This window comes from Megachile rotundata, chromosome 16 (assembly GCF_050947335.1).
Source record: "Megachile rotundata isolate GNS110a chromosome 16, iyMegRotu1, whole genome shotgun sequence".
NCBI lineage: Eukaryota > Metazoa > Arthropoda > Insecta > Hymenoptera > Megachilidae > Megachile > Megachile rotundata.
Window position 1 is genome coordinate 4,542,775 of NC_134998.1, and position 23,626 is coordinate 4,566,400.

Consider the following 23,626-nt stretch of genomic DNA (forward strand, 5'->3'; position numbering starts at 1 on the left):
ATAGGTATTCGAAGTACAGCTTTTCCTTTTTTTCTATTTTTTATTTTTTTTTTTTTATTTTAAGAAACTAGAGTAAGATATAAAAATTGATTCTGCTTTGAGCGAATCAAAAAAAAGGGTCCAATTCTGCTTTGAGCGAATCAAAAAAAGAGTCCTATTCTGCTTTGAGCGAATCAAAAAAAGGGTCGTATTCTGCTTTGAGCGAATCAAAAAAAGAGTCCTATTCTGCTTTGAGCGAATCAAAAAAAGGGTCCTATTCTGCTTTGAGCGAATCAAAAAAAGGGTCCAATTCTGCTTTGAGCGAATCAAAAAAAGGGTCGTATTCTGCTTTGAGCGAATCAAAAAAAGAGTCCTATTCTGCTTTGAGCGAATCAAAAAAAGGGTCCTATTCTGCTTTGAGCGAATCAAAAAAAGGGTCCAATTCTGCTTTGAGCGAATCAAAAAAAGGGTCGTATTCTGCTTTGAGCGAATCAAAAAAAGAGTCCTATTCTGCTTTGAGCGAATCAAAAAAAGGGTCCTATTCTGCTTTGAGCGAATCAAAAAAAGGGTCCAATTCTGCTTTGAGCGAATCAAAAAAAGGGTCGTATTCTGCTTTGAGCGAATCAAAAAAAGAGTCCTATTCTGCTTTGAGCGAATCAAAAAAAGAGTCCTATTCTGCTTTGAGCGAATCAAAAAAAGGGTCCTATTCTGCTTTGAGCGAATCAAAAACAAGTGAGCCAATTGTGGTTTGAAGTAATCACTTTTTTAGAAGTCTCATATATACAACTATGGGCAGACCGACAAAAGATGCATCCCGAAGGAAAAAGAATCGAGCGAAAGAATCGCACGAAGTTAAACAATTACGTCTGTCAAGGAATCGTGAAATAAATGCACAGGCACGGCGTCAAGAAACTATTAATGAACGCCGTTCGAGATTATCCGCAATGCGGAAATACGCACGTTCGAAAGTGTCACGCGAAACAACAGGTGAAAAAAAAAGGCGGCTAAGTAGAATTTCTAACCGTTTAAAGAACGAATCGGCCGTGGAACGATCACGTCGGATCGGATTAATGCGCCGGCGATTAGCAAACGAATCGGCCGAGGAACGATCACGTCGGATCGGATTAATCCGCCGGCGATTAGCAAACGAATCGGCCGAGGAACGATCACGTCGGATCGGATTAATGCGCCGGCGATTAGCAAACGAATCGGCCGAGGAACGATCACGTCGGATCGGATTAATGCGCCGGCGATTAGCAAACGAATCGGGCCAGGAACGATCACGTCGGATCGGATTAATCCACCGGCGATTAGAGAACGAATCGGCCGAGGAACGATCACGTCGGATCGGATTAATCCGCCGGCGATTAGCAAACGAATCGGGCCAGGAACGATCACGTCGGATCAGATTAATCCACCGGCGATTAGAGATCGAATCGGCCGAGGAACGATCACGTCGGATCGGAATAATACGCCGGCGATTAGCAAACGAATCGGGCCAGGAACGATCACGTCGGATCGGATTAATCCAACGGCGATTAGAGAACGAATCGGCCGAGGAACGATCACGTCGGATCGGATTAATCCGCCGGCGATTAGCAAACGAATCGGCCCAGGAACGATCACGTCGGATCGGATTAATCCACCGGCGATTAGAGAATGAATCGGCCCAGGAACGATCACGTCGGATCGGATTAATCCACCGGCGATTAGAGAACGAATCTACGAAACAACGTTCACAACGTCTAATGCTCGCAAGAAATCGTACGCGGGAAGTGGTACTAACAGAATGTACCGAATCAAGAAATACACGCTTAAATGATATGCGCGAACATGCTAGAAACCGAAGAAAAGAGCTTCTTCTTCAGGCAGACAGTTTTAAATCGGCTATTAATATTTTTGCTGATGTACCGTGTGCGGTGTGTTGCAAAACTTTATATCCGCAGCAACGTTACGCTTTGCACACGCAGCCTCTGTCTCATCTAATTCCTGCAAATCTGATAGAATTAGAGAAGATAACAACATGTTCTCGCTGCCTACATCATCTTAAAAAGCACAAAGTTCCATCGCAGGCATTGTGGAATAAAATGGAAGTAATGCAAGTACCTCAGGTGATATCAGATTTATCGGAAATCGAAAAACACATGTTGTGCAGAATAGTCCCGTTCCTTAAAATCATGAAAATTCAAAATCGCTTCAGTCAGAATTGGTGCAAAGGTCAGGTAGTCCTATTTGCCCGTGATGTATTCGAAGTTGCCGAACAACTTCCAGTTAGGTTAAACCAGACCGGTATAATGATTGTCGTAGAAAGCCTAGAAAATTTGGAACGACAGCGACAATTTGAAATAGACGTCGGTAAACTTCGAAGAGCTTTAGAATGGCTGCTACAAAATAATGCTTTGTACAAAGATGTGCGACCATGTTTTTCTAATATTATCAATAACATTTCGGAAATAGCTCATGTCACTGAAGAGCTTCCTATTGTAAGAAAAGAAATTGAAGTTGCACAAAGAATTACTGAATCAAGCAGTAAATTTGTGCATGTAGGCCATAATGTAGCTATTTTACGAGGCACGTGCCATCAAGCTAGCGATCGCTTCAGCATCGAATCTCGCGGTAAGCAATGCACAGGCATAGCTGCAGTTGCTTGTGTTGCGTTTAATTTGCTCGATCCTAGTACGTGGTGTACTAGTGATGTTGATTATGTACTTTTAGTAGGAGATAAATATTACCGTGATTGCATTGAAGCGCGAAATAACCCTGACCCCGGAGAAGTCAATGTAGACTACTTAGCTGTAACAGAATTATTGCCACACTTATCGTTTAATAATATCAGAGTCGGTATTGACATTGGCTATGAAATGGCTGTAAATGGTCATATTGACATTGATAACGGTGATGAAGGATTCCCAAATTTAAAGAACGGTTTAATTATGTTTTTCCAACAGTATACATACGGAATTCTTACCGCGAATTTTATATCAGTCGCTGTATCATGCAGCAACCAGTCGGAAAGTCCCTGCTATTGGTTGTTTGATTCCCACGCAAGAGGTCCGAAAGGATATAAAGCACCGTCACGGGGCCTTTCATGCTGTATGAAATTTACGAATATTGAAGATTTACACATGATCTTGCGTCGTAATTTATATGCTAAAGGAGGCAATAGCAATGTGCTAAATATCTACTCATTAACACCTCTAGCAATTGCACCCGAAATGAATAGATCCCCACAAGTCGAAAGGATACAACAATCACCTGCTGCGACTACTCATACAGAGTCCGGCGAGGCGCAAGTTGTTTTCGCAACAAGTATGTTACGTTCGATTGATGACGATATTCCCAATATCGATAATATCGTCTCTATCGGTAATAATAACAACACAGAAAATGACCCGATAAGATTGGCGAATATACATAGAAAAACTGCGCCTCCTTTGAACCTAGAGAGGGAAAGAAGAATGGAAGAACTGTGTTGGTTCTTTCTATTTCCAGATGGAAAAAATGGTTTCGGAGAGCACCGAGATATCTCAATAACACCACTGGATTACTTCCAAGCGCGTATTCTGAGCAATGACAAACGATTTCAACGAACAGATTATTTGTTCTTCGCATTATCTGTTGTTGAATATTATCGCGCAAAAGCTAGCGTTTCAGTATCATGTAGAATGCGCCAAGGAGAACATACTCCACAGCGATTAGTAGATAATATGCACCTCACGATGAGAAATATAAGAGGATCGGTATCATACTGGAAACGTTGCTGCTCGGAATTAATCGCCATGGTTCGAAGTCTTGGACCGCCCACATGGTTTGCTACCTTCTCTTGCAATGATCTAAACTGGCCAGATATGTTGAAAGCGTTACTCTTATCCGATGGTCGTCCCATTACCGAATTTGAAAACCTAACTTTTGCGGATCGACTAAAGTTGGTTCAGAAATATCCAGTAGTTATAGCAAGACAATTTACGGTACGAGTAAACGCGTTGATGCAGTATTTAAAAAACTCTCATTGCTTAGGTGGCGTTGTTATCGATTTTTGGTATAGAATTGAATTTCAGAATAGGGGAAGTCCACATTTACACATGCTGATTTGGTGTGAAAATGTACCCGATTTCCTTACCAACGAAGGCCGCAACGTTATTGAGAAAGTTGTATCTTGTTCATTGGAAGCAGAAAACCAAGATATGAGCGACATAGTACAAAGAGTCCAAATTCATAAACATTCTGATACATGTTACAAAGATCGTAATAATCGTTGTTGTCGTTTCGGATTTCCTAGACCGATAAGTGAAACAACGATGTGCTTGGGTCCAGATGACACACTTGCCAACAATGGACGTTTCTGTGTACTTAAGAGAACCGTAAATGAAGTTATGGTAAATAATTACAATCCAACTCTTTTAAAGCTTTGGGAAGCAAACATGGATATTCAACCATGCGGAAATGTTACAGCAGTTGCATATTATATTGCTAAGTACGCAAGTAAGTGCGAGCCGCAGGATACAGGAGACGTTATTAAAGAAGCCGTTTCCCGTGCGAAACGCCGCGGCGGTACCGTCTGGAATCAATTATTTTCGGTATCTATGGCAATTCTGTCCCAACGAATGGTCAGTGCTGCAGAATGTGCTTATCGATTATGCCATCTGCCTCTTAAAATGAGCTCGCGAAAAGCTGTATTTATAAACAGCTGTCGGCCTGAGCAGAGATACAGAATTTTGCGTTTCGAAGGATATGAAACATCATTTTTCAATAACATATTCGATCGTTACGCAAAGAGACCGGACAGTCTAGAGAATTTGAGCTTAGCTGAATTTGCTGTCCGATATGAAACAGTTTCAAGTGGAATGTGGACAGAAGAGGATGGAGACGCAGAACTTAGAAATGACGATGAAGAAACATCGAGGTCGAGGTTTATAAAATTGAAGGACAATACTCGAATGCGAATAAGAAATAAAGCAGCTGTACTTCGCCACCGATATTATACCTTGAACAGTGATAGAGAAGGATATTTCTATAACTTGATAGTGTGTCACATTCCATTTCGTGATGAAAGTACACTTATGTCCGAAAACGAATCTTCGGAACAATGTTTTCTTCGACGGCGACACGAATTGAAACCTATGTTGGGAAACGCAACCGTTGAACAATTTACTCACGCAGAACAAATTATTGAAGCAGCGCTGGCCCAGGCTGTAGCTTTGAACGTTGTACGCGAAGGGGAAACTAATAATGAACAGTTAAGAGAACCAGTCAGCATTCATGCCGACGAAACAGTATATTGCGATCAAGTTGATTTGTATGAGGATCAACAGCAAGAAACACTTGCAATGCCAGAAGACGTGTTCCTTAACAGTATTCGAAGTCTTAACGTTCAACAGAAAAGTTTATTGAAATCAGTTTCCTCAGTAATTGAGAAAGATATTAAAAAGAATGATGATGAAGATACGGAACAAATGTTACTTTTTATTACCGGAGGAGCTGGTAGTGGCAAGTCGTTTATTTTAAAATTACTTGTTGAACATATTAAACGCTGCTATAATCCCACAGTTGATATGATGATAAAACCATTGTTCATTGAAGTAGCTTCTTTGACTGGCGTCGCTGCCCGCCAAATATTCGGAAAAACTCTGCACTCCTTGTTCTCGTTGCCTATTGAAAAAGGTACTGCAATGACCTATCGGCGACTGACTGGACAAAGACTCGAACAAGAGAGACGAAAGTGGCGGTACATAAGGTGGTTGATTATTGACGAGATATCAATGGTATCTTACGAGAATTTGCGAATAATTCATTTAAGATTGCAAGAATTCAAAATGAATGATAAACTGTTTGGTGGCGTAAATGTACTTCTGTTTGGCGATATCATGCAGTTGCCCCCGGTAAAAGGACACTGGTGTTTTATACAGCCCCATTGGTGTAGCGCAGAAATTAATTTATGGCACCAATTTTCATTCTGCGAACTCACCATTAATATGCGACAAAGGGATGACGTCGAGTTTATCGACTTACTGAATAACCTACGGTTTGGGGAAGTGACAACCTTTCAACTACAAATACTATGCGAACGAAGAAGAGTTCCCTTAACCGGAGAGTTTGAGGATGGTGAAGCGGTAAGAATATTCCCAACCATAAAATTAGTCGATGAATATAATACAAAAATGACCGATAAATTAGCACAATCACATCGAATGTACATCATTGATGCAGTAGACGAGTCCCGTGAGGCAGCTACATATGGAAAAAGGCCACCAGAAAATGTTATTCCTACAAATGTTAATAACTGTGGCGGACTGTTACATACAATAACGTTAGCCGAGGGATCGCGAATCATGCTGCGGCGAAATATATCAATTTCTGATGGTTTGATAAACGGTGCAATGGGAATAGTTAAGAAATTTATATGGCCGGCACTTAGAAGAGACCAACTAGAAGAGGGAGAATTGCCGGATTCAGTTCTTATAAAATTTGACGACGAATCTGTTGGAAATAGGTTCAAAGATATTGATGGTTACATTCCAATATCTCCAGTTTCAGCAACGTTTCAGGCAACAAAAGGTTATGGGGACGTCGAGCGCAGAATGTTACCACTTATTTTAAGTTGGGCAGTAACGGTGCACAAATTACAAGGGACCACATTAAACAAAGCTGTAATTGATCTTGGCAAAAGGAATTTTGCAAAAGGTCAAATTTACGTTGCACTTAGTCGTGTTAAAAGTCTAGATGGTCTAGTTTTATCTGATTTAGCGCCAAACAAAATCCTAGTTAAACCTCATGACGAGCGAGCACTCGCAGAAATGGAAAGATTACGACGCTTGCTTTTGCAAACAAACACTGCAAATCAGCTTCCAGCGACTGACACGTAAAGAAACAAGCCAAGTATGTTTTTTTTCCTTCTCTTTTATTTGCGGCCAATTGATAAAGAAATTGACGAAGTCTACTTACAGGAACAACTTTGAAAAATCACGGTCGCCATATTTTTTGCAGGGTAAGAATAAATCTTTTGCAATATCAGTAGTTATTAACAATTAACGAGTCCCATAAATGTCTGTTACAAATGAGATCATCTTGGAAAGATCTTCGAGATTCGAAAAGTTTCATCGCGATCGGTGCATTTCTTACATAACAATACCAAAGAATAGGATTTTGCAATAACAATAGTTATTATACATGTATACTGATTTTCGGCCGACAAGACGTGTTTGTTGTCAACAAGAAGACGTGTTTGTTGTCGACAAGAAAATCGGCGACTGCATGTTGATTCATACACCACCAGAGGCACAGAGGCATACGTAGAATTCAATATACAGTATTCACTCCGTAAATGTTAAAAAGATCTCTACCGTAAATGTTAAAAAAAAAATATACTGATCGAATTAAGTAACATCCTCCTTTTTCGAAGTCGGTTAAAAATTGTATCCCCACTACTGGAGGGATCCTCCTCGAAATCAGTCGAGAATGAAACACGATCGGTCGCCGAAACGACGAGAATCGAATATCGGTGAGACACATACTAATGCAAGCAAAGGAAAAGATTGTAACTTTCTTATTTCTTACTATTTTCATGAAACTATTACCGTTGTATTTGTCTAGATTTCCTGATTAAAATGACACCAAACATGATATAATTACGTTAACATATGTGTGTGTAACGAGTGATTAAAGTTTTTAACGTAAAAGAGGACGGCGAATGGAAAAGAAAGAAAAGCAGAAGATTGACGCGTTCGGCAAATATGAAACACTCGTGCGTCTTCTGCCTTTTAAATTCAAAAATCAAAATTCTTTATTTTTGGAGTTTCATCAATGAAGCTTTGATTATCGTATTCGTCTCGTTTTTCTGATTAAAATGGTACCAAACACGGTATAATTAAAATCATAATTACTTGTATAGCAAGCCTTTAGAAGGAATTCGCACCTCTACCGTAAATGTTACATCCCAAACTTTTATGGCTTGTTACATAAGTAATTACGATCGTAATCGTATCGTGTTTGGTGTCATTTTAATCAGAAAAACGAGACAAATACGATGGTAAAAGTTTCATTGACGAAAAACCAAAAATAAAGAATTTTAATTTTTAAATTTAAGACAGAACACGCACGAGTCCTTCATGTTTGCCGAACGCTCGAAACTCTATCCCTCTTTGTCTTTTGCATGGCTGTCTCTTTCTACGTTCGGCACACCACAAAGAATGTAGGACCTCTACCGTAAATGTACAATCGAGACCGGCAAAAGTAACATTTACGGAGTGAATACTGTATTAGTAACAATAGTTTTTCGCTAATAACTCGGAAACTAAAGCTTCCCCTTAATTGCGGATAAGGAAAAAGTTGTTCAGAATCGTGCCCCTGATAACATATTAAAAGGACATTAAAATCGTCCAAAGTTGATTTCAAAACTTTTCAACAATTTTTCGCTAATATCTCGAAAACTAAAGCTTTCCGCGAAATTTTTATATGAACAAAATTGTTCAGAATCATGTCCGTGATAAGATATTAAAAGCGCACTAAAATCGAGAAAAGTTTATTTCAAAAGTTGCCGGTTTTTTTGCAATAACAACACTTTGCAATTGAAAAATGAAAAATTTTTTGATAATGGTACCAATGGGGAGTCAGAACCTACCAGATGCAAAAGGTTTCGTTCCGATCGGTGCATCCAGCTAGGCGTAATAGGCGGGCACACATAGAAAATAAAAATAATAAAAAAAAAAAAAAAAAAAAAAAAAAAATATACTGATCGAATTGAGTAACCTCCTCCTTTTTCGAAGTCGGTTAAAAATATGGCTAATAATATGAGATAGATTTATAATAATAAGAGTAATAAGTATAGTAATTGTCGTTCTATAGATCATATCTGCATAATATGGTTCATAATATCAGTCAGATTGATAATAGTGCGTGTAATAAGTATAGTAATTGTCGTTCTATCGATCATATAAGCATAATATGGCTAATAATATGCGTTAGATTGATAATAATAAGAGCAATAAGTATAGTAATTGTAGTTCTATAAATCATATCTGCATAATATGGTTAATAATATGAGTTAGATTCATAATAATAAGAGTAATCTGTATAGTAATTGTCGTTCTGTCGATGACATAAGCATAATATGGCTAATAATATGAGTTAGATTGATAATAATAAGAGTAATAAGTATAGTAATTGTCGTTCTATCGATCATATCTGCATAATATGGTTAATAATATGAGTTAGATTGATAATAGTGAGTGTAATAAGTATAGTAATTGTCGTCCTATCGATCATATAAGCATAATATGGCTAATAATATGAGTTGGATTGATAATAATAAGAGTAATAAGTATAGTAATTGTCGTTCTATCGATCATACAAGCATAATATGGCTAATAATATGAGTTAGATTGATAATAATAAGAGTAATAAGTATAGTAATTGTCGTTCTATCGATCATATAAGCATAATATGGCTAATAATATGAGTTAGATTGATAATAATAAGAGTAGTGAGCATAGCAATTGTCGTCCTATCGATCATATAAGCAAAATATGGCTAATAATATCAGATAGATTTATAATAATAAGAGTAATAAGTATAGTAATTGTCGTTCTATAGATCATATCTGCATAATATGGTTAATAATATCAGTTAGATTGATAATAGTGAGTGTAATAAGTATAGTAATTGTCGTTCTATCGATCATATAAGCATAATATGGTTAATAATATGAGTTAGATTGATAATAATAAGAGTAATAAGTATAGTAATTGTAGTTCTATCGATCATATAAGCATAATATGGCCAATAATATGAGTTAGATTGATAATAATAAGAGTAATAAGTATAGTAATTATCGTTCTACCGATCATATAAGCATAATATGGCTAATAATATGAGTTAGATTGATAATAATAAGAGTAATAAGTATAGTAATTGTCGTTCTATCGATCATATCTGCATAATATGGCTAATAATATGAGTTAGATTGATAATAATAAGAGTAATGAGTATAGTAATTGTCGTTCTATCGATCATATAAGCATAATATGGCTAATAATATGAGTTAGATTGATAATAATAAGAGTAGTGAGTATAGCAATTGTCGTTCTATCGATCATATAAGCATAATACGGTTAATAATATGAGTTAGATTGATAATAATAAGAGTAATAAGTATAGTAATTGTCGTTCTATCGATCATACAAGCATAATATGGCTAATAATATGAGTTAGATTGATAATAATAAGAGTAATGAGTATAGTAATTGTCGTTCTATCGATCATATAAGCATAATATGGCTAATAATATGAGTTAGATTGATAATAATAATAGTAGTGAGTATAGCAATTGTCGTTCTATCGATCATATAAGCAAAATATGGCTAATAATATGAGATAGATTTATAATAATAAGAGTAATAAGTATAGTAATTGTCGTTCTATGGATCATATCTGCATAATATGGTTAATAATATCAGTTAGATTGATAATAGTGAGTGTAATAAGTATAGTAATTGTCGTTCTGTCGGTCATATAAGCATAATATGGCTAATAATATGAGTTAGATTGATAATAATAAGAGCAATAAGTATAGTAATTGTAGTTCTATAAATCATATCTGCATAATATGGTTAATAATATGAGTTAGATTCATAATAATAAGAGTAATATGTATAGTAATTGTCGTTCTGTCGATGACATAAGCATAATATGGCTAATAATATGAGTTAGATTGATAATAATAAGAGTAATAAGTATAGTAATTGTCGTTCTATCGATCATACAAGCATAATATGGCTAATAATATGAGTTAGATTGATAATAATAAGAGTAATGAGTATAGTAATTGTCGTTCTATCGATCATATCTGCATAATATGGTTAATAATATGAGTTAGATTGATAATAGTGAGTGTAATAAGTATAGTAATTGTAGTTCTATCGATCATATAAGCATAATATGGCCAATAATATGAGTTAGATTGATAATAATAAGAGTAATAAGTATAGTAATTATCGTTCTACTGATCACATAAGCATAATATGGCTAATAATATGAGTTGGATTGATAATAATAAGAGTAAGAAGTAGAGTAATTGTCGTCCTATCGATCATATAAGCATAATATGGCTAATAATATGAGTTAGATTGATAATAATAAGAGTAATAAGTATAGTAATTGTCGTTCTATCGATCATACAAGCATAATATGGCTAATAATATGAGTTAGATTGATAATAATAAGAGTAATAAGTATAGTAATTGTAGTGCTATCGATCACATAAGCATAATATGGCTAATAATATGAGATGGATTGATAATAATAAGAGTAATGAGTATAGTAATTGTCGTTCTGTCGATCATATAAGCATAATATGGCTAATAATATGTGTTAGATTGATAATAATAAGAGCAATAAGTATAGTAATTGTAGTTCTATAAATCATATCTGCATAATATGGTTAATAATATGGTTAATAATATGAGTTAGATTCGTAATAATAAGAGTAATGTGTATAGTAATTGTCGTTCTGTCGATGACATAAGCATAATATGGCTAATAATATGAGTTAGATTGATAATAATAAGAGTAATAAGTATAGTAATTGTCGTTCTATCGATCATACAAGCATAATATGGCTAATAATATGAGTTAGATTGATAATAATAAGAGTAATAAGTATAGTAATTGTAGTTCTATCGATCATATAAGCATAATATGGCCAATAATATGAGTTAGATTGATAATAATAAGAGTAATAAGTATAGTAATTATCGTTCTACCGATCATATAAGCATAATATGGCTAATAATATGAGTTAGATTGATAATAATAAGAGTAAAAAGTATAGTAATTGTCGTTCTATCGATCATATAAGCATAATATGGCTAATAATATGAGTTAGATTGATAATAATAAGAGTAATAAGTATAGTAATTGTCGTTCTATCGATCACATGAGCATAATATGGCTAATAAAATGAGTTAGATTGATAATAATAAGAGTAAAAAGTATAGTAATTGTCGTTCTATCGATCATATAAGCATAATATGGCTAATAATATGAGCTAGATTGATAATAATAAGAGTAATGAGTATAGTAATTGTCGTTCTATCGATCATATAAGCATAATATGTCTAATAATATGAGTTAGATTGATAATAATAAGAGTAATGAGTATAGTTATTGTCGTTCTATCGATCATTTAAGCATAATATGGCTAATAATATGAGTGAGATTGATAATAATAAGAGTAATAAGTATAGTAATTGTTGTTCTATCGATCATATAAGCATAATATGGCCAATGATATGAGTTAGATTGATAATAATAAGAGTAATAAGTATAGTAATTATCGTTCTACCGATCATATAAGCATAATATGGATAATAATATGAGTTAGATTGATAATAATAAGAGTAAAAAGTATAGTAATTGTCGTTCTATCGATCATATAAGCATCATATGGCTAATAATATGAGCTAGATTGACAATAATGAGAGTAATGAGTATAGTAATTGTCGTTCCATCGATCATATAAGCATAATATGGCTAATAATATGAGTTAGATTGATAATAATAAGAATAATAAGTATAGTAATTATCGTTCTACTGATCACAAGAGCATAATATGGCTAATAATATGAGTTGGATTGATAATAATAAGAGTAAGAAGTAGAGTAATTGTCGTCCTATCGATCATATAAGCATAATATGGCTAATAATATGAGTTAGATTGATAATAATAAGAGTAATAAGTATAGTAATTGTCGTTCTATCGATCATATCTGCATAGTATGGTTAGTAATATGAGTTAGACTGATAATAATGAGTGTAATAAGTATAGTAATTGTCGTTCTGTCGATCATATAAGCATAATATGGCTAATAATATGTGTTAGATTGATAACAATAAGAGCAATAAGTATAGTAATTGTAGTTCTATAAATCATATCTGCATAATATGGTTAATAATATGAGTTAGATTCATAATAATAAGAGTAATGTGTATAGTAATTGTCGTTCTGTCGATGACATAAGCATAATATGGCTAATAATATGAGTTAGATTGATAATAAAAAGAGTAATAAGTATAGTAATTGTCGTTCTATCGATCATATCTGCATAATATGGTTAATAATATGAGTTAGATTCATAATAATAAGAGTAATGTGTATAGTAATTGTCGTTCTGTCGATGACATAAGCATAATATGGCTAATAATATGAGTTAGATTGATAATAAAAAGAGTAATAAGTATTGTAATTGTCGTTCTATCGATCATATCTGCATAATATGGCTAATAATATGAGTTAGATTGATAATAATAAGAGTAATGAGTATAGTAATTGTCGTTCTATCGATCATATCTGCATAATATGGTTAATAATATGAGTTAGATTGATAATAGTGAGTGTAATAAGTATAGTAATTGTCGTCCTATCGATCATATAAGCACAATATGGCTAATAATATGAGTTAGATTGATAATAATAAGAGTAATAAGTATAGTAATTGTCGTTCTATCGATCATACAAGCATAATATGGCTAATAATATGAGTTAGATTGATAATAATAAGAGTAATGAGTATAGTAATTGTCGTTCTATCGATCATATAAGCATAATATGGCTAATAATATGAGTTAGATTGATAATAATAAGAGTAGTGAGTATAGCAATTGTCGTTCTATCGATCATATAAGCAAAATATGGCTAATAATATGAGGTAGATTTATAATAATAAGAGTAATAAGTATAGTAATTGTCGTTCTATGGATCATATCTGCATAATATGGTTAATAATATCAGTTAGATTGATAATAGTGAGTGTAATAAGTATAGTAATTGTAGTTCTATCGATCATATAAGCATAATATGGCCAATAATATGAGTTAGATTGATAATAATAAGAGTAATAAGTATAGTAATTATCGTTCTACCGATCATATAAGCATAATATGGCTAATAATATGAGTTAGATTGATAATAATAAGAGTAATAGGTATAGTAATTGTCGATCTGTCGATGACATAAGCATAATATGGCTAATAATATGAGTTAGATTGATAATAATAAGAGTAATAAGTATAGTAATTGTCGTTCTATCGATCATACAAGCATAATATGGCTAATAATATGAGTTAGATTGATAATAATAAGAGTAATGAGTATAGTAATTGTCGTTCTATCGATCATATAAGCATAATATGGCTAATAATATGAGTTAGATTGATAATAATAATAGTAGTGAGTATAGCAATTGTCGTTCTACCGATCATATAAGCAAAATATGGCTAATAATATGAGATAGATTTATAATAATAAGAGTAATAAGTATAGTAATTGTCGTTCTATAGATCATATCTGCATAATATGGTTAATAATATCAGTTAGATTGACAACAGTGAGTGTAATAAGTATAGTAATTGTCGTTCTATCGGTCACATAAGCATAATATGGCTAATAATATGAGTTGGATTGATAATAATAAGAGTAAGAAGTAGAGTAATTGTCGTCCTATCGATCATATAAGAATAATATGGCTAATAATATGAGTTAGATTGATAATAATAAGAGTAATAAGTATAGTAATTGTCGTTCTGTCGATCACATAAGCATAATATGGCTAATAATATGTGTTAGATTGATAATAATAAGAGCAATAAGTATAGTAATTGTAGTTCTATAAATCATATCTGCATAATATGGTTAATAATATGGTTAATAATATGAGTTAGATTGATAATAATAAGAGTAAAAAGTGGAGTAATTGTCGTTCTATCGATCACATAAGCATAATATGGCTAATAATATGAGTTAGATTGATAATAATAAGAGCAATAAGTATAGTAATTGTAGTTCTATAAATCATATCTGCATAATATGGTTAATAATATGAGCTAGATTCATAATAATAAGAGTAATGTGTATAGTAATTGTCGTTCTGTCGATGACATAAGCATAATATGGCTAATAATATGAGTTAGATTGATAATAATAAGAGTAATAAGTATAGTAATTGTCGTTCTATCGATCATACAAGCATAATATGGCTAATAATATGAGTTAGATTGATAATAATAAGAGTAATAAGTATAGTAATTGTAGTTCTATCGATCATATAAGCATAATATGGCCAATAATATGAGTTAGATTGATAATAATAAGAGTAATAAGTATAGTAATTATCGTTCTACCGATCATATAAGCATAATATGGCTAATAATATGAGTTAGATTGATAATAATAAGAGTAAAAAGTATAGTAATTGTCGTTCTATCGATCATATAAGCATAATATGGCTAATAATATGAGTTAGATTGATAATAATAAGAGTAATAAGTATAGTAATTGTCGTTCTATCGATCACATAAGCATAATATGGCTAATAAAATGAGTTAGATTGATAATAATAAGAGTAAAAAGTATAGTAATTGTCGTTCTATCGATCATATAAGCATAATATGGCTAATAATATGAGCTAGATTGATAATAATAAGAGTAATGAGTATAGTAATTGTCGTTCTATCGATCATATAAGCATAATATGTCTAATAATATGAGTTAGATTGATAATAATAAGAGTAATGAGTATAGTTATTGTCGTTCTATCGATCATTTAAGCATAATATGGCTAATAATATGAGTGAGATTGATAATAATAAGAGTAATAAGTATAGTAATTATCGTTCTACCGATCATATAAGCATAATATGGATAATAATATGAGTTAGATTGATAATAATAAGAGTAAAAAGTATAGTAATTGTCGTTCTATCGATCATATAAGCATCATATGGCTAATAATATGAGCTAGATTGACAATAATGAGAGTAATGAGTATAGTAATTGTCGTTCTATCGATCATATAAGCATAATATGGCTAATAATATGAGTTAGATTGATAATAATAAGAATAATAAGTATAGTAATTATCGTTCTACTGATCACATAAGCATAATATGGCTAATAATATGAGTTGGATTGATAATAATAAGAGTAAGAAGTAGAGTAATTGTCGTCCTATCGATCATATAAGCATAATATGGCTAATAATATGAGTTAGATTGATAATAATAAGAGTAATAAGTATAGTAATTGTCGTTCTATCGATCATATCTGCATAGTATGGTTAGTAATATGAGTTAGACTGATAATAATGAGTGTAATAAGTATAGTAATTGTCGTTCTGTCGATCATATAAGCATAACATGGCTAATAATATGTGTTAGATTGATAACAATAAGAGCAATAAGTATAGTAATTGTAGTTCTATAAATCATATCTGCATAATATGGTTAATAATATGAGTTAGATTCATAATAATAAGAGTAATGTGTATAGTAATTGTCGTTCTGTCGATGACATAAGCATAATATGGCTAATAATATGAGTTAGATTGATAATAAAAAGAGTAATAAGTATAGTAATTGTCGTTCTATCGATCATATCTGCATAATATGGCTAATAATATGAGTTAGATTGATAATTATAAGAGTAATGAGTATAGTAATTGTCGTTCTATCGATCATATCTGCATAATATGGTTAATAATATGAGTTAGATTGATAATAGTGAGTGTAATAAGTATAGTAATTGTCGTCCTATCGATCATATAAGCACAATATGGCTAATAATATGAGTTAGATTGATAATAATAAGAGTAATAAGTATAGTAATTGTCGTTCTATCGATCATACAAGCATAATATGGCTAATAATATGAGTTAGATTGATAATAATAAGAGTAATGAGTATAGTAATTGTCGTTCTATCGATCATATAAGCATAATATGGCTAATAATATGAGTTAGATTGATAATAATAAGAGTAGTGAGTATAGCAATTGTCGTTCTATCGATCATATAAGCAAAATATGGCTAATAATATGAGGTAGATTTATAATAATAAGAGTAATAAGTATAGTAATTGTCGTTCTATGGATCATATCTGCATAATATGGTTAATAATATCAGTTAGATTGATAATAGTGAGTGTAATAAGTATAGTAATTGTAGTTCTATCGATCATATAAGCATAATATGGCCAATAATATGAGTTAGATTGATAATAATAAGAGTAATAAGTATAGTAATTATCGTTCTACCGATCATATAAGCATAATATGGCTAATAATATGAGTTAGATTGATAATAATAAGAGTAATAGGTATAGTAATTGTCGATCTGTCGATGACATAAGCATAATATGGCTAATAATATGAGTTAGATTGATAATAATAAGAGTAATAAGTATAGTAATTGTCGTTCTATCGATCATACAAGCATAATATGGCTAATAATATGAGTTAGATTGATAATAATAAGAGTAATGAGTATAGTAATTGTCGTTCTATCGATCATATAAGCATAATATGGCTAATAATATGAGTTAGATTGATAATAATAATAGTAATGAGTATAGCAATTGTCGTTCTACCGATCATATAAGCAAAATATGGCTAATAATATGAGATAGATTTATAATAATAAGAGTAATAAGTATAGTAATTGTCGTTCTATAGATCATATCTGCATAATATGGTTAATAATATCAGTTAGATTGACAATAGTGAGTGTAATAAGTATAGTAATTGTCGTTCTATCGGTCACATAAGCATAATATGGCTAATAATATGAGTTGGATTGATAATAATAAGAGTAAGAAGTAGAGTAATTGTCGTCCTATCGATCATATAAGAATAATATGGCTAATAATATGAGTTAGATTGATAATAATAAGAGTAATAAGTATAGTAATTGTCGTTCTGTCGATCACATAAGCATAATATGGCTAATAATATGTGTTAGATTGATAATAATAAGAGCAATAAGTATAGTAATTGTAGTTCTATAAATCATATCTGCATAATATGGTTAATAATATGGTTAATAATATGAGTTAGATTGATAATAATAAGAGTAAAAAGTGGAGTAATTGTCGTTCTATCGATCACATAAGCATAATATGGCTAATAATATGAGTTAGATTGATAATAATAAGAGCAATAAGTATAGTAATTGTAGTTCTATAAATCATATCTGCATAATATGGTTAATAATATGAGCTAGATTCATAATAATAAGAGTAATGTGTATAGTAATTGTCGTTCTGTCGATGACATAAGCATAATATGGCTAATAATATGAGTTAGATTGATAATAATAAGAGTAATAAGTATAGTAATTGTCGTTCTATCGATCATACAAGCATAATATGGCTAATAATATGAGTTAGATTGATAATAATAAGAGTAATAAGTATAGTAATTGTAGTGCTATCGATCACATAAGCATAATATGGCTAATAATATGAGATGGATTGATAATAATAAGAGTAATGAGTATAGTAATTGTCGTTCTGTCGATCATATAAGCATAATATGGCTAATAATATGTGTTAGATTGATAATAATAAGAGCAATAAGTATAGTAATTGTAGTTCTATAAATCATATCTGCATAATATGGTTAATAATATGGTTAATAATATGAGTTAGATTCATAATAATAAGAGTAATGTGTATAGTAATTGTCGTTCTGTCGATGACATAAGCATAATATGGCTAATAATATGAGTTAGATTGATAATAATAAGAGTAATAAGTATAGTAATTGTCGTTCTATCGATCATACAAGCATAATATGGCTAATAATATGAGTTAGATTGATAATAATAAGAGTAATAAGTATAGTAATTGTAGTTCTATCGATCATATAAGCATAATATGGCCAATAATATGAGTTAGATTGATAATAATAAGAGTAATAAGTATAGTAATTATCGTTCTACCGATCATATAAGCATAATATGGCTAATAATATGAGTTAGATTGATAATAATAAGAGTAAAAAGTATAGTAATTGTCGTTCTATCGATCATATAAGCATAATATGGCTAATAATATGAGTTAGATTGATAATAATAAGAGTAATAAGTATAGTAATTGTCGTTCTATCGATCACATAAGCATAATATGGCTAATAAAATGAGTTAGATTGATAATAATAAGAGTAAAAAGTATAGTAATTGTCGTTCTATCGATCATATAAGCATAATATGGCTAATAATATGAGCTAGATTGATAATAATAAGAGTAATGAGTATAGTAATTGTCGTTCTATCGATCATATAAGCATAATATGTCTAATAATATGAGTTAGATTGATAATAATAAGAGTAATGAGTATAGTTATTGTCGTTCTATCGATCATTTAAGCATAATATGGCTAATAATATGAGTGAGATTGATAATAATAAGAGTAATAAGTATAGTAATTGTTGTTCTATCGATCATATAAGCATAATATGTCCAATGATATGAGTTAGATTGATAATAATAAGAGTAATAAGTATAGTAATTATCGTTCTACCGATCATATAAGCATAATATGGCTAATAATATGAGTTAGATTGATAATAATAAGAGTAAAAAGTATAGTAATTGTCGTTCTATCGATCATATAAGCATCATATGGCTAATAATATGAGCTAGATTGACAATAATGAGAGTAATGAGTATAGTAATTGTCGTTCTATCGATCATATAAGCATAATATGGCTAATAATATGAGTTAGATTGATAATAATAAGAATAATAAGTATAGTAATTATCGTTCTACTGATCACATAAGCATAATATGGCTAATAATATGAGTTGGATTGATAATAATAAGAGTAAGAAGTAGAGTAATTGTCGTCCTATCGATCATATAAGTATAATATGGCTTATAATATGAGTTAGATTGATAATAATAAGAGTAATAAGTATAGTAATTGTCGTTCTATCGATCATATCTGCATAATATGGTTAGTAATATGAGTTAGATTGATAATAATGAGTGTAATAAGTATAGTAATTGTCGTTCTGTCGATCATATAAGCATAATATGGCTGATAATATGTGTTAGATTGATAATAATAAGAGCAATAAGTATAGTAATTGTAGTTCTATAAATCATATCTGCATAATATGGTTAATAATATGAGTTAGATTGACAATAATTAGAGTAATGAGTATAGTAATTGTCGTTCTATCGATCATATAAGCATAATATGGCTAATAATATGAGTTAGATTGATAATAATAAGAGTAGTGAGTATAGCAATTGTCGTTCTATCGATCATATAAGCATAATATGGTTAATAATATGAGTTAGATTCATAATAATAAGAGTAATCTGTATAGTAATTGTCGTTCTGTCGATGACATAAGCATAATATGGCTAATAATATGAGTTAGATTGATAATAATAAGAGTAATAAGTATAGTAATTGTCGTTCTATCGATCATATCTGCATAATATGGTTAATAATATGAGTTAGATTGATAATAGTGAGTGTAATAAGTATAGTAATTGTCGTCCTATCGATCATATAAGCATAATATGGCTAATAATATGAGTTAGATTGATAATAATAAGAGTAATAAGTATAGTAATTGTCGTTCTATCGATCATACAAGCATAATATGGCTAATAATATGAGTTAGATTGATAATAATAAGAGTAATGAGTATAGTAATTGTCGTTCTATCGATCATATAAGCACAATATGGCTAATAATATGAGTTAGATTGATAATAATAAGAGTAATAAGTATAGTAATTGTCGTTCTATCGATCATATAAGCATAATATGGCTAATAATATGAGTTAGATTGATAATAATCAGAGTAAAAAGTAGAGTAATTGTCGTTCTATCGATCATATAAACATAATATGGCCAATAATATGAGTTTGATTGATAATAATAAGAGTAATAAGTATAGTAATTGTCGTTCTATCGATCATATAAGCATAATATGGCTAATAATATGAGTTAGATTGATAATAATAAGAGTAATAAGTACAGTAATTGTCGTTCTATCGATCACATAAGCATAATATGGCTAATAATATGAGTTAGATTGATAATAATAAGAGTAATAAGTACAGTAATTGTCGTTCTATCGATCACATAAGCATAATATGGCTAATAAAATGTGTTAGATTGATAATAATAAGAGTAAAAAGTATAGTAATTGTCGTTCTAACGATCATATAAGCATAATATGGCTAATAATATGAGCTAGATTGATAATAATAAGAGTAATGAGTATAGTAATTGTCGTTCTATCGATCATATAAGCAATATATGTCTAATAATATGAGTTAGATTGATAATAATAAGAGTAATGAGTATAGTAATTGTCGTTCTATCGATCATTTAAGCATAATATGCCTAATAATATGAGTGAGATTGATAATAATAAGAGTAATAAGTATAGTAATTGTCGTTCTATCGATCATATCTGCATAATATGGTTAATAATATGAGTTAGATTGATAATAGTGAGTGTAATAAGTATAGTAATTGTCGTCCTATCGATCATATAAGCATAATATGGCTAATAATATGAGTTAGATTGATAATAATAAGAGTAATAGGTATAGTAATTGTCGATCTGTCGATGACATAAGCATAATATGGCTAATAATATGAGTTAGATTGATAATAATAAGAGTAAAAAGTATAGTAATTGCCGTTCTATCGATCATATAAGCATAATATGGCTAATAATATGAGCTAGATTGATAATAATAAGAGTAATGAGTATAGTAATTGTCGTTCTATCGATCATATAAGCATAATATGGTTAATAATATGAGTTAGATTGATAATAGTGAGTGTAATAAGTATAGTAATTGTCGTTCTATCGATCACATAAGCATAATATGGCTAATAATATGAGTTAGATTGATAATAATAAGAGTAATAAGTACAGTAATTGTCGTTCTATCGATCACATAAGCATAATATGGCTAATAAAATGAGTTAGATTGATAATAATAAGAGTAAAAGGTATAGTAATTGTCGTTCTAACGATCATATAAGCATAATATGGCTAATAATATGAGCTAGATTGATAATAATAAGAGTAATGAGTATAGTAATTGTCGTTCTATCGATCATATAAGCAATATATGTCTAATAATATGAGTTAGATTGATAATAATAAGAGTAATGAGTATAGTAATTGTCGTTCTATCGATCATTTAAGCATAATATGCCTAATAATATGAGTGAGATTGATAATAATAAGAGTAATAAGTATAGTAATTGTCGTTCTATCGATCATATCTGCATAATATGGTTAATAATATGAGTTAGATTGATAATAGTGAGTGTAATAAGTATAGTAATTGTCGTCCTATCGATCATATAAGCATAATATGGCTAATAATATGAGTTAGATTGATAATAATAAGAGTAATAAGTATAGTAATTGTCGTTCTATCGATCATACAAGCATAATATGGCTAATAATATGAGTTAGATTGATAATAATAAGAGTAATGAGTATAGTAATTGTCGTTCTATCGATCATATAAGCATAATATGGCTAATAATATGAGTTAGATTGATAATAATAATAGTAGTGAGTATAGCAATTGTCGTTCTATCGATCATATAAGCAAAATATGGCTAATAATATGAGATAGATTTATAATAATAAGAGTAATAAGTATAGTAATTGTCGTTCTATAGATCATATCTGCATAATATGGTTAATAATATCAGTTAGATTGACAATAGTGAGTGTAATAAGTATAGTAATTGTCGTTCTATCGATCACATAAGCATAATATGGCTAATAATATGAGTTGGATTGATAATAATAAGAGTAAGAAGTAGAGTAATTGTCGTCCTATCGATCATATAAGCATAATATGGCTAATAATATGAGTTAGATTGATAATAATAAGAGTAATAAGTATAGTAATTGTCGTTCTGTCGATCACATAAGCATAATATGGCTAATAATATGAGTTAGATTGATAATAATAAGAGTAAAAAGTGGAGTAATTGTCGTTCTATCGATCACATAAGCATAATATGGCTAATAATATGAGTTAGATTGATAATAATAAGAGTAATAAGTATAGTAATTGTCGTTCTATCGATCATATAAGCATAATATGGCTAATAATATGAGTTAGATTGATAATAATCAGAGTAAAAAGTAGAGTAATTGTCGTTCTATCGATCATATAAACATAATATGGCCAATAATATGAGTTTGATTGATAATAATAAGAGTAATAAGTATAGTAATTGTCGTTCTATCGATCATATCTGCATAATATGGTTAATAATATGAGTTAGGTTGATAATAATAAGAGTAATAAGTATAGTAATTGTCGTTCTATCGATCATACAAGCATAATATGGCTAATAATATGAGTTGGATTGATAATAATAAGAGTAAGAAGTAGAGTAATTGTCGTCCTATCGATCATATAAGCATAATATGGCTAATAATATGAGTTAGATTGATAATAATAAGAGTAATAAGTATAGTAATTGTCGTTCTATCGATCGTATCTGCATAGTATGGTTAGTAATATGAGTTAGATTGATAATAGTGAGTGTAATAAGTATAGTAATTGTCGTCCTATCGATCATATTAGCATAATATGGCTAATAATATGAGTTAGATTGATAATAATAAGAGTAATAAGTATAGTAATTATCGTTCTACTGATCACATAAGCATAATGTGGCTAATAATATGAGTTGGATTGATAATAATAAGAGTAAGAAGTAGAGTAATTGTCGTCCTATCGATCATATAAGCATAATATGGCTAATAATATGAGTTAGATTGATAATAATAAGAGTAATAAGTATAGT

General features: G+C 30.9%; 1 protein-coding gene and 1 long non-coding RNA gene across 2 annotated transcripts in view; both read left to right on the plus strand.

Annotated features, from left to right (window-relative positions):
* LOC105663418 (uncharacterized) overlaps positions 1-23,626 on the plus strand; it is a 147,826-nt gene that overhangs the window by 4,604 nt on the left and 119,596 nt on the right. The window lies entirely within an intron of this gene.
* On the plus strand, positions 650-8,704 carry LOC143266002 (uncharacterized). The gene is made up of 2 exons (XM_076541097.1): positions 650-6,855; positions 6,924-8,704. Exon 1 carries the CDS (start codon positions 768-770, stop codon positions 6,840-6,842), a length of 6,075 nt encoding a protein of 2,024 aa, XP_076397212.1. The 5' UTR covers positions 650-767; the 3' UTR covers positions 6,843-6,855; positions 6,924-8,704.